Source organism: Drosophila innubila, chromosome X, assembly GCF_004354385.1.
Source record: "Drosophila innubila isolate TH190305 chromosome X, UK_Dinn_1.0, whole genome shotgun sequence".
NCBI lineage: Eukaryota > Metazoa > Arthropoda > Insecta > Diptera > Drosophilidae > Drosophila > Drosophila innubila.
Window position 1 is genome coordinate 12831288 of NC_047626.1, and position 13435 is coordinate 12844722.

The 13435-nt window shown below is 34.3% G+C and overlaps 1 protein-coding gene across 8 annotated transcripts in view; it reads left to right on the top strand.

The window, feature by feature from the left end:
* LOC117792815 (inhibitory POU protein) overlaps positions 1-13435 on the top strand; it is a 38800-nt gene that overhangs the window by 13482 nt on the left and 11883 nt on the right. For 4 of the 8 annotated variants that reach the window (XM_034633156.1, XM_034633114.1, XM_034633139.1 and 1 more), the window contains one exon: positions 12928-12935. The exons of the other annotated variants lie outside the window; for them this stretch is intronic. In XM_034633156.1, coding sequence (XP_034489047.1) covers positions 12928-12935 — 8 coding nt within the window. The remainder of the gene's footprint in view (positions 1-12927; positions 12936-13435) is intronic. 8 annotated transcript variants of the gene reach the window in all.

Below are 13435 nucleotides of genomic sequence, written 5' to 3' on the forward strand. Positions count from 1 at the left end.
TAAGCACATCATGATTCGTGTCGTTAATTGTATTGTACCGCTACTTCAGCTCAAGGCGGACCGCGGGCCGCTGCTTGTGGGCGGTATGTGTGTGTGTGTTTGTGTGTGTGCCAGAGAAAAGGACAATTGTGCAAGTCCTGTGAGGGGGGAAGGGAACGGAGGTGGCGGCGCGTCCGACAAGTGGCATAGTGGCTTTACGAGAGTTTGTCTAACTGTCGCCTGTGTCACTGTCATGTGGCTGAAGCACCACCTTCTTCCGTTGGTGGTTGAAACTCTATTAGAAGTTGATTGTAATCAAATTACACAAGCAACCTGTTTCCACTTATGTATATGTATATGTGCCTACAAACATATGTGTATATATACGAGTATACACTGATAAAAAAAAATGTTCTCAAATCAAGATTTTGGTCTCAAAACTATGAATTTTGGTCTAAAAACTGCTTCGAGAACATAAAATTCTTAGATTAGGAAAAAACATCTTGATTTTGAGAATATTTTAAATAAGACCAAGTTAATTTAATAAAAAAAATGTTCTTAAAATTAAAATCAAAAAATAAAAGAGTTAAAAATGATTTTTAAATTTTTATTTATTTTTTTGACTTTTATACATTTTATTCTGTCTTGGTAATTTTATAAATGTTAGCTTAATTTTTTTAGATTCACCCAACTTGATTTGTTCTAAATTAAATATTACATATTTATATTTTCCTAACAATTTAAGATTTTTACTCTTGTATTAAGAAATTTTATTTTTTAGATTAATATTCTTAGTATTAGTAAAATGGTCTTAAAATGTTCTTATTTTAAGAACAAAATATTTAGAAGTTGGTCTTTTTGTTCGAGTGTATACATATGTATATGCATATTTCTAGCTAGTTGTTGGCTAGTTTTTTCAGATTCTGTTGCTGTTGAATTTCCACTTGTTTTCGGCACAATCGAGCATAACGAAAGTGCGCATTGTCCACGTGCCGTCCACAACGGTGGTTGTTGTGGTTCCCACTCCGATTTCGATTCCGATTCCGATTCTCTTTCTCATACCAATTCCGATTTCCTTCCCATATCCATTCACTTTTCCCACTCCAATTCTTGACGTGTGCAGCGTCGTGTGGACTTTAATTTTCAGCAACACACTTGAGAGCTGAACGTTCTTACCCCATTTCCCCTTTTGGTTCAAGTTACGCTTTTGGTCTCAGGTGCAACAACCTTCTACACTTAGCATTACAATGAGCTATCCAGGGACTTGGCCATCATCCCCTTCCAACTCTCTCTCTCTCCTTCCAATTACAAAGAGCAATAAAAACTCTCCTACCGTTATCAAATTTGTTTGTTACCCAAGAATACCAAGTAGAAGAAGACATCCCCGACCCAATGCAAACATATTGACTTATAGAAATATTGTCATCTTATAGACTAGCCTAAAGTCCTACGATTAAATTGAGCAAGTAAACTCTCTATATCTATAAGTATGAAAGTATTAGAAGTACTCGCACCAAGTAATTTGATTGTAAGCTCCCTCATTCCGTTTTTATCAGGTGTGCTCTAGAAATCTCTAGAGTTTTTGAAGAGAATAGCTTTTGAAAACAACCGTTCGAAATGTCGATGTTCCTTAAATGTCAGTTATTTAGTTTTTTCGAACATATTTTCGAAGTCAAAAAAAATCGGCTTTCTTCTTGTTTCAACAACATTCTTAGGTTGAGAAATATTTTATAATATATATATATAATATATATAATCTACAAAATTATAAAATATGTATTTTATGCAGTTTTATTTAATTTAAAAATTAATTTACTTTAATTCAATAATTATTTCATTTTATGAAATCTCTTAACAATTTTTAAGACATCTGTATAACCGTTACATCAAACATAAATAAATAGATATATTCAGGTGTGTTCCAGAAATCTGAAGAGATTTCAAAGTGAACTGCTTTTGAAAACAACCGTTCGAAATGTCGAGATTTAGTTTTTCGAACATAATTTCGAAGTAAAAAAAAATCGCCTTACTTCCAGTTTCAACAACCTTTTTTGGTCAATTCGTTCCAGATATCAGAGACTATAACCGAATTCGGCCGACAGACTTCTAGAAACCCCACGTCCTCTTCCGTTCCCACAAACCGCTGATAACCACCATAATTAACGTTATCTATAATTATTTGTAATCCTACTTAATCGCAAGAGGATCGAGCAAATATAACTGTATTAATGGCTGTTTTAAGTTTCAAAGCAATACAAGTGCCTAAAAGTATGTTACGGATATCTCACAGTCGGGATCTCGACAATAGCCTTTCCCGCTTGTTTTAAATCAAATGAATGAAACTTTCAAAAATTCATAGAACTCTTAATTTTAATATCAAGTACCCAATATTATGATATACTAATGCCATATGATATTTTCTCAGTATCAGTATCGAACTTACCTATTCTTAGCTACACTTGATGTCTTTATTTTGCTGATGGGAACATAGACATGTGTTGAATGCACTTTTCATCACATTTGTGTACTACACGTATATCGTATATTACTTGCTGATTTTTATTTTATTTGTTTTTCCGTTTTTTCTTTGGTAAAACCTGACGTGGTATCTCACGTCAAATATTTAGGATTGCGGTTTGACAACTTTTACAATTTCTGAAAATTTAGTATGTGGGCTTGAGTTTGGTTACCGGTTCGGGCAAAGGCTTGGGTTCGAGTTGGGGATCGGGTTAAGACTAGTGAGAATGACCTAGTCGATTGCAGCTGTCTTCAGTATTGGGAGAAGTAGTTGCCTTTAAGCCTCTTGACTCCTTTGCCATGCAATTGTTGTTGTTGTTTATGTTATAAGGTTTTTGGCTGAGGGAACTTGCGGCTGCCTTAATAGTGTCCTGAAAAACCATTGGCTGCATGTCCTCGGCAAACAAGCCCACATCCAGGCCGTATAGGACCTCCTTGTGACCACAACAGATACCAGCGTACTGTAAACGCTGACGCTCAAAGTTGATCAGATAGAGACGCCAGTGATGCTCAAAGTGCGCAAATGAGAATTCTATACTCTCGTTTTCAAACTCCATATCGTCCATCCTCTTGCAGTTCGACAAATTCGACTTAAAATCGAGATCTGCGCCAGCATCTTGATTTGCTGCCATTGTTGGAGTCTAGTTGGAAGTTAACCGAATGCTTTGTGAGACTTTCAAATATATTATGATAAAGTCCCGATTGCTAGAGCTGTTGACTGATATCCATGTTGATAATTCTTTGACTTGGTATATTTGTTAACAAGATGACGTATTTCTCAAAACACTATTTTGACAGTATGAGAGCAAACGTCGTTATTATTTAGAAAGAAGCTCTTTTGGAACTGCAAATCAGATGACATATATGACTTTACGAACATTAAACCCATAAAGAGTAATATGCGTTTAAGAGAAAATCTAACATATACTTCTTTTAGACGGTATATCCAGGAAAGATACAATTTTATATTCAGTTTCTAATTTAAAAATAAATTGAAATTCTTTTTTTTTTTTAAATTTTAACCAGGGATTATAATTATTCTTATTATTAATTATTATAGCAAAAATGTCAATGTAACAATTAATTCCAAGTTTGTATTTTACAAGTTTCGTAATATCACTTATTTTTGATATTTTTAAATAAAAATAAAAAATGCGATATATTTTATTTTATTTCTAAACTTTTATATGGAGCTACCATTGGCTTAATTATTTTATTTCTTTATTTTTTCACGACTAACAGAAGTCAAAAAACTAAAGCTGAAACTAAATAATATATTTACAATAAAGTTAGCTTAATTTTACAAAGTTAGATTTTTCTGAAGTATATATACTTTATTTATACTTTTATAATTATTATATCTGTGGACAAATTTCATAATAATAGTTCATAATATAATATCAAACGAATTTGCAAACAATATTGAAAATTTTCATTTGTTTTCGAATACTTATGCGATTCAATGTCCAATGAATTCAACCCCGTCCATTCTTATCAAAATTCGCATTAAGTATAAATTACTTGGTTTACTTAACCCTTTATCAAAATTAACTACAATTATTTCGGCCATTCGAATCGTAAATAGTACCACAAAATTGAAACTTCCATTGAATTACGGTTCGTAGAAATTGGTATAGACGTAAAATACATTCTAACGGTGAGGGCGGATACCTGTCTAGGTGGAATGATGCACACTTTTCCCGTTCCAAAAGTGTACTTTAGAATTTTCCACTTGATTTGATGGCTGCTGTCTATCAATGCTGGTAACATGTGTCATAAGCGTTATGAGAATGCTATAAACTCCGTCTCACCCACAGTTCTGCACATTACAAAACTCATTAAATAAAAGTAATTTAAGGTACACCACTCCCCCTTCCCCCTGCCACCGTTCCCTTGCTTGCTTTGGTTGGTTGGCACGCAATGAGCAAGTTTTGCGAGCATATGAAAAGCCAATTATGAGAATACGAAAAGGGTAAATATAAGAGCAAATATAATGCTAATTAAAATAATCATATCCATCATAAAACTCAAGGGGCAGGAGGACTTTATGGCTTTTGTGAATGGGAAGCTGAAGAGGGTGGAGCTCACATTTGTAACAATTACAAAACAGCAACAACTACAAATATTATCAATTTTTCCAAACTGTGCAAATGCGCAAGAGGTGATTTAATGTGGTGGCCATGCAGAGCAGGAAAGGGGAGAGAGAGAGAGGGGGTTGGGAGGAGTGACGTGACTGGCCACTTGCAGGCATTTATCACAGATTTTGCACCAGCCTCAGCAGCAACAAAAACAACAACAACAGCAACAACAACAACATTAGCAAAGGTTTTCCTCTTGAAAGCGGCAAGCGGGTGCTGTGTACGTTACATCCCTGCATTTAACATGTAGCATGTTAACCGAAAAAGTACACTTAATTCAATTTAAATTACACTTTCATATTTCCGGTCGAGCCCGCCCAGAGCCCAGAACCCGGAGCCCAAAGCCCAGCGCGACCGGCCGAGACCTGCAAGCCGTATCCATTAGTATTCGCAACATATGGCTCAATTTCCCTCAAATCATTTTCCGCACACAAGCAAACACACACACACACACACACGCACGCACACACACACCCGCGAGCAACCACCCCGCACTGCACCTGACAGTTGCTTGTACAAGTACAAGTACAAGTACAAGTACAAGTACCGGCAACCACAAGAGGTTTATCATATTGAAATTCATTTAGTGCACCTGTTTGATTTTTCCTGTCGTGACCGTACACCAAAAAAAGGAAAAAAAAAAAAAAAAGAAAACCAAAACAAACTGAATACAACTCAACAGAACTGAACTGAACTGAACTGAACGGTACCCAATAGAACAAGCATATTATTTAGTAAATATCGTTAACTTACCATTGCCACTCCTCACGCAATCAAATTCCACTTAGTCAACCGCTAGAACCACCAAATTGAAGCGATTCCACTTTTGGGTGGGTTCCTCGACAACAACAACAACAACAGCTACAACAAATATTTGCTACAGAAAACTAACTTGACAATAATAAAAAATAAAATTAAACAGGAACTATCTGAATTAGACTCGTACCTTTGAAAACACCCTGTTTAATTCTACTACGAACAGCTCGAGTTATTCCAATTTCTAATGATATTGAATCTTTATCCTCTTCATCAAAAGACAAAAGTTCTCTCACTCCATTTCTCTTTTCTTTTATTCTCTCTATCACTCTTCTGTTTGCTCTAACTATAACCGCTTTGTACACTTGCATAATTAATCGATTAACCGCCCCAGTTATCGATTTATCACCTCTGGATTGACACAATAAACTATTTAACCATATTTAATATTGCACCATAACAAAGTGATGGGCACACAAGAAAAACACAACAATTTTATGATTAATAATGCATTCGTTTTGTTTAGTAAACGCTCTCGGTTTTATATACCCTATGAATGGTTAGCATGTGGAAAAACCAAACTTATTGAACTTACATACTATATGTGCACACATATACTTGTTTCCAATGTTTATAAATAATAAATAGTTATATGCAAATTATAGTTAGTAAATAAAATATAAACAATCATGAATTCTGAACTTCAACGTTGTAAAAATGAGTGCATACTTTTAGTAAATGGGTTGGTTAAAAACTTAAGAATATAGGATAAACGAAAATAATGGAAACGCTCATCCCAAAAATGAGCACAAAAAGTAGAACAATGGGAAAAGTTGCGATACTTTGGCATAAAAACACTTTTGTTGTCCAGTAACTTTAATTTTTTTTCTAATTTTCTAAATCTTAATGAAATGTATTTTATTTTTATGAACTTCACGTAATGCAATGCGACTTTCCGCGTGAGTGTAAATAGGGAAAAAGTTAATCATGGAATAAAACAATTTTAATATAATTTTGGTAGAGATTTTTAATTTTTAATTGTTTTGTTAATTTGTTTATGCTTTAAGAAGCATTTTACTTTAGCTCAAAATCGCTGGAGTTCAAAGGCTTACAGAGTATAAAAAGTAGATTTTCATATACCTCAAAAGAATCTGATAGTTATAATATGATATAATTATGTATCTACAGAGTATATTCTAGAGTCTAGAATCTAGACAAACACTCTCAACTAAAGATTGTGCTGCTTTTCGAACTGACCTGTTGAAATTGAGGCAGTTGCTCCTTCCCTCTATCACTTTATTTGATTCTACTGGACTCGCATTGTGTGAAGAAAGCTTTGTGTCATCCAGTGACAATTACATCCCGCTTTCAGCCACGTTCCGTGTACCGTGTTCCATGTTCCATGTCTCTTGTCCCCCTCACATCTGTTTGGTTGAATTACCTGAGTCTCTACGTGTCCTTGTTGCGTCGTTTCGCTATTTATCGTTCGCTTTACTTCCGTTGATTCATTTATTTATTTAGTTTTCTTTTCATCATCAATTATTTAGAGGCGTCTGTGAGCTGTGCGCTGTCTCTTTATTGCAAGACAATCAGAGATGGATGACAATGAGATGAGGAGAAGGACGGCGACTATACGAGTAACTGTTCCAGCAATGTAGGTGTGTGTTGGAGGAGTACACTGATAAAAAAAATGTTCTCAAATCAAGATTTTGGTCTAAAAAACGCGTCGGGAACATCAAATTCTTAAATTAAGAAAACACATCTTGGTTTTAAGAACATTTTAAATAAAAACAAGTTCTTAATTTAAGAATAAATGTTCTTAAAATTAAAATCCAAAAATAAAAAAATAAAAAAAAATAAAAATTAAAAATGATTTTTAAATCTATAATTTTGTTTCTTTTTTCTAATTTGTTTCATATGAAATAGTACATCGTTATTTTCTAACAATTTAAATTTTTTTTCTTGTATTAAGAACTTTGATTTTTTAGATTAATATTCTTAGTATTAGTAACATGGTCCTAAAATGTTCTTATTTCAAGAACAAAATATTTAAGGTGAATGTTCTTGATTTTAGAAGTTGGTCTTTTTTTTCAGTGTAGGAGATTCAGTTTTGTGGATAGGAGTAAGGGATCATTATTGCGTTCATTATGGTCATGACGCGTCAATACGACTACATTTTTATGGACGTGGTCATTACGATTTGCCCGTCGATTAAAAATAGTTTCTCAATTACAGGTGAAGACTAGTCGAGACACGACAAGACACGATACAACACGACGCGATACCACTCGACTTTGAATTGCACTTTTGTCATTTGCCGGCTTCATCTATTTTTCAAATGCATGCAAAGTGCATTTAAGCGTAATTTGATTCGAGACCCGGCCAAAAGTCCTTTTAAGCTCATACAACTTTGAGTACGCGTTTAAACCATGATTGCTCCAAATTGCGGCTTACAATTGACTACAATACTTAGTACTTAAACAGCCAACTAGCTTTGTTTGTACTGAAAGTCCATGTAGCTAGTCGATGGGATTAAAGCGTGTAGATTGCCATACAAATTGTCGTGAGATCAATTACCGAATGCCACAGTAGAATTTCTAAAAGCAAGAATACCAATGCAAGTAGAATTACGGATACTTTAGTAATTACAAGTACTCCGATGAATTGCATCTTTTTATTTTGTTCTTATTCTCCTCATGGAATTTGTAGGGGTCGTTTTGAAAATTCAGTGAAACAATTTACGATTTGAAGATAAAAACTAGGCAGTTTTTAAAAATGAATCTATTTACGTTTACACATGTCATAAAAATAATGAATATTCACAAAAAAAATGGTGATAATTTCGCGAGTAATAATTATAAATAGAGCTGTTATAATCAAAAAACTTCAAAGGTCTTATTCGCTGTATTCATTTATAAATTTAGCAAATCGCAAAAATCCATCACTTCCACAGCTTTGAAGATAGAACTTTCTTCTTAGTAAGTATTTTATCTATTTTTTTTTTAATATGCTTTCTTCCAGTTTCAACAACATTTTTAGGTTGAGAAATATTTTATATAAATTATGTCTTAAGGACAATTTGTCTTTTGGCCCATACAAATCGATGCACTCTAATGCACAACCTTCATAGTATAATTTTCTAGTTTTCAATATATCTTCAGCATAATTTTTTATCGAATTTTTTAAGTTTACTGCAACAAAGACATAATTTTAATCCCATTGAAAAAATCAATCTAAGAGTAATACATAGACTAGTGTATTTTCTGAGTTTAATGGACTAATAAGCAAATATATATAAACTAGTCCTACCCCATACACGACGTTTGATTGACTTAAAAATGTTGAGTTAAGGTTAAGTAAAGTTAAGTTAACTTGCTTTGTTTGGAATAAATCTAATCCGGCCATGTGTTAAACCCACTGACGATGGAATACCTTAAAATCCGCCCACGAGTCATAGGAGAAGGGGCAGTCGTACCCTTTTTGCGATGACACTTAACAGGTTAACTAGCTTAAAATGCACATCAACGCATCACTTGACCCACTGCGGACCAGAACAGAACCCTCCGAAAATGGCTGGAAAAACCGAGCATATGTAAAACTTAATGCACAGGCAGAGGGGGAAATGAGAATAGAAATGGAATGGAATGGGAAAGAGAAAGGGGAATGCTGATGAGTATGAGGATAGCTCGAAAACTGGCAACAACTTTGCAATTATCAGTTACAAATACTCAACCAAAAGGCGGGTAACAAACACCATTAGACATGCCCAACGAATATGAATTGGGTTGGTGAGGGGAAAAACAATTCGGAGGGTTGAGTTGGTGTTTTCTTTTTTTTTTTTGGTTTTATTTTTTTTGTTTGGCAAATATGTTTTCAACATTTTCAATAAGGTTGTTATTTACTTACACCGAAGTGAGCATCAAATTGATCGTATTAATGGCCATAACTAGTTTATCCCGCCCATCATTTCAATTCTCGGGGATTATACGCAGATTTCCATTATCAAGAGGGTGGTTTTTGCTCTCTGACTCTTCTACAGACAAACGTAACGTAGCATTAATGCAATTTCAATGGTCAATGCTAAAAACACTCTTTTTCGATTTGCCATTGTTGTTGCAATTGTTGTCGTTGTTGTTGTTTGATCCGCTTGTTTTTTATGCCATGCCCATGGCCGGTATACAATTTGTTTTAGCCTTGGCCAAGGGGCTGAGCAGACTGGCGCCCGAACAGGGACCAAACTGATACCGGGACTGGCTCTCAACTCCCACAGGAATTCTCAGGCAATATAACTGAAAGCAAAAATGAAGATAACAGTCAGCGCGGCAAGTGCAAATCCACCCGTCCATTTAACAACTTTTTCCCCCCATCCCAAACGCACGTTTCCAGCCACCTGACGAGCCCATCCGCTACATCCACATCCGCATCCACATCCAAATTCCCATCTTCATGCACACCGCGTACCTTTTGCTAACCAACTAACTGCCTTTTTGCTTGGCGCACTTGTGGGCGACTGAATGGCAGTTGATGTGAGTGTGAGTGTTAGTGTGTGTGTGTGTGTGTGTGTGTGTGTGTGCGAGTGTGAATTTGGATGTGGATGTGGATGTTGGCTAGGGGAAGCCTGTTACGCCTCTGTTTGATGCTTGTAAAGACCACTTTACCCGCTATAATAAAAATAAATCATAATATTTTGCGCCCTCTTGTCGTGTGCGAGAGAGAGAGAGAGACAGTCGGAAATTGTGCGAACCCTTGCACAGTGGGACAAAACTATGCAAGCAACAATAATAGCAAAATGCTTTAAATAATTTTTAGCAATTTATTCATTAACATCCCATTAATTCCATGGGCTCTCCCTCGAAAACTTATATTCAAGTTAATATTCCATGTTTCTAATTGTCAATTTTTGAAACTACCAGAGACCGTATGATAAAAATTAAAATGGATTTTTATTATTGATTTTTATAACAAAAATTGAAACTTATTTTTAAAATTATTTGTTTTTATTTTAAAAATTTAAAATAATTTTATATATTTGTTTCTTATAATAAAAATAGAAATTCAATTTTATTATTGATTTTTATTTTAAAATTGAAATTAACTTTAATTTTAATTTTTTTTAACAAAAAATAAAATTAATTTTTATTGTTTACCTTTTTTATAAAAACTTTTTTGTATTTAATTTGTTCAAGCCCACAACTTTTATTTGCAGTCTCTGGAAACTTTAAAACCGCTGTTCTGAAATTGCTGAAAGCGATTGAAGTACATTGTAAGCAAAAATTAAATTTTTGAAAATTTAATTGAAAAAACAAAAAAATTAAATTAAATTTTCGAAGGTTTTCTGATAAAAGTTTAGCTTTTACTTACAATGTACTGCAATCGCATTCTTGTAGTTTCCAGGAGCCGCAAGTAAAAGTTGTGAGTTTGAAAAAATTGAACACAAAAAAATTATCTTGGAAAGTTTAAAAAAAAAGCACAAGAGCAGATGCCTTGTTTAATATCATGTGTTTTCTAATTGTGAATTTTAAAAATTGAAAAATTAACTACAACAAAAAATTAAAAGTAAATTTTAGTAGCTAAAATTCGAACTTTTTTCTTATGATCATTCTTAAAAAAACAACTCTGCTTAGAATATTCAGTTTATACATAGGTAACGGTGAATATCTAAGCGTTTACATTTTGTCCCAGCACCTTGAATATTTCACAGACATTTTCATGGATCTCGCACCACTGTCACGTTACACACTGACACGCACACTGAAACACTGCGACTTTTGCCTTGTTTGCCGGTACTCAGCGCACGGTAGCCGAGACTGGGAAGTTGGAGAACAGTACTCGGTTGCGTTGCTGTCGTCATCCATGTTGCGAGGTTGTAACCCCGGATAATGTACTTAATGCATCTACATATTAATGTCGCCCGAAAACCTGTGCAGGCAATCCCACCCATGTCTTGCTCTCATCCTGCCAGCGGAAATCCTTACCGGATAGTACATGAATAGTATTTTCTATTACTCGGCCGTGGTGTTATCCCCCGTGTCCTCGTCGTCCTTGCCTGTTCGATGTGCCTTTTTTTTTTTGCTCTTGCTTTTGCTTTTTGTTGTTTTTATTGCACAGAGGACTTGAGAGTGCCGCAAGGGTCGGCCCCTCACCCTCACGCTCAGCCTCATCCTTCCTGATCCACACCCACAAATGCCCAGGGCCGTGTGATTGCTGCTACCCACGGCCGGTATCCCTTGCTGCTTGTACCTGCCTGTACCGGTTCGGCCAAGCTACTACGATTACACTTGTTAACCATCACCGTCGCTGTGCGTGCCGTGATCTGAGCTCGAGGGGCCGTACGGTGTGTGCGGCCCGGTTATATTGATATGTCTCCCAGTAGAGCACGAAAAACAGCCGGTAGCACAGTTAAGCTGGGACCGCAATGTGTAAAAAATTACGAGCTACATTGAAAATAAAAAAAGAAAAACATTTGAAACGCCTGCAAAGACGCGACTTGAGACGACATAGGATGAGAATTGAGGAGGAGGTCGGTAGTATTTGGTGGCTTACAATGCAGTCAACAGTCACCAGTTCAAGCCTGGTTGTGTTAACCCGGAAACTTGTTCAAACTTGCACCTCAAATATTGCTTTTGGTTTTAATCAACTACTTAAAACAGCGCTACACTGTAACAATTATTGCAGAAACGTTTTCAATTACTAAAAATTTAATTATTTAAGTAGCCTATTTCCAATAGACAAAATATTCGAATTTACACATTTGAATTGCATGCACAAAAACTGCATTTCTGACCTTAACGGAATTTGTACAGGCAATATATATTATTATTTTGTGAGCCAAGACGAACATATTTTAATGTATGAACAAATCAAAGTTACACATATTTTTTTGTTTTCAAGCAAAAATAATTATTATTCTTGAGCAAAAAATAAAACTTTTGGAATTATATTTATTTTAGCAGTTTAATATTTTGCTCAAAAATAATGAATTTTTTTCATAAATGAAGAGAAAAACTTAAAATTCATCTTAATTTTATGAACTATTAAAAATATTCATTATATTAAAATTTTTTTATAAAAACTTATAATGATTACAGTCCCTGAGAAATAGACATCGTTTTCTATATTGTACAAACATTTAATATTCATATCTTGTACACACTATATTTTAGATGTTAGAATCAAAAGAAGTTTTGTTTCACTGCAAAAAAGTACTTAATTTAATACTTTAAATGCGTTTTTCTCCAAATGAAATGTATTGAGTTATGCTACTCTTCTAACATTGTATGTGAGCGATATTAAAATCAACATAATTGAGCATTAAATTAATAATTTATTTGGAACGTGAGGACTATCACGATAAAATAGATTATGTACATAAATATTTACATATTTTTGTGATATTGTGTGCCAAGACTTCAGTATTTTCCTTAAAATTGATGCTGTAATTCGGGTTTCTTTGATATATGAGCGAATAAGTTGTGGCATTTTAAATAATCTGGATCTGCTTGCACTTTTGGTGCGTCTAGCTCTTATAATTTCTAAGATCCTTTTGTTCATACAGGCATGACTTATTAAAATTGTAAATACATATTTTGCACATACTTAATATACGCTCAACCAGGGACGAATTGAGATGAGCTCTGATTTGGTGTTTTCTGAGATTTTTCCATTTCCAGCAATGAATTTTGGAGCAAGCCTTTTAATTTTAAATACCCTCAAAAAATTTAGATTTCAAAATTAAATTGTTAACTCTTTTTATTAATTTTGTTTTAATTTAAATTTATATTGTTTTGTCTGCTGTTTATAGTTAAGCAAAAAAAAAAGTAAAATAATAAAGTTTTAGCAAGTTGAACCCATCGCGAACCGGTTCATCGATATCGTATACTTTTCTATGGCAAAATTACTTGGCTTTGAGTTAAGCAAACTATTAAATATATTTTATATTTAAATCTTATTGGGAAAACGGTACACGCATCCAGTTGCGAACCGGTTCAGAAATATGGAGTAAATGCTAGGAGCGAAACAAATGGACTTAAATTCTGCCAGCTTCA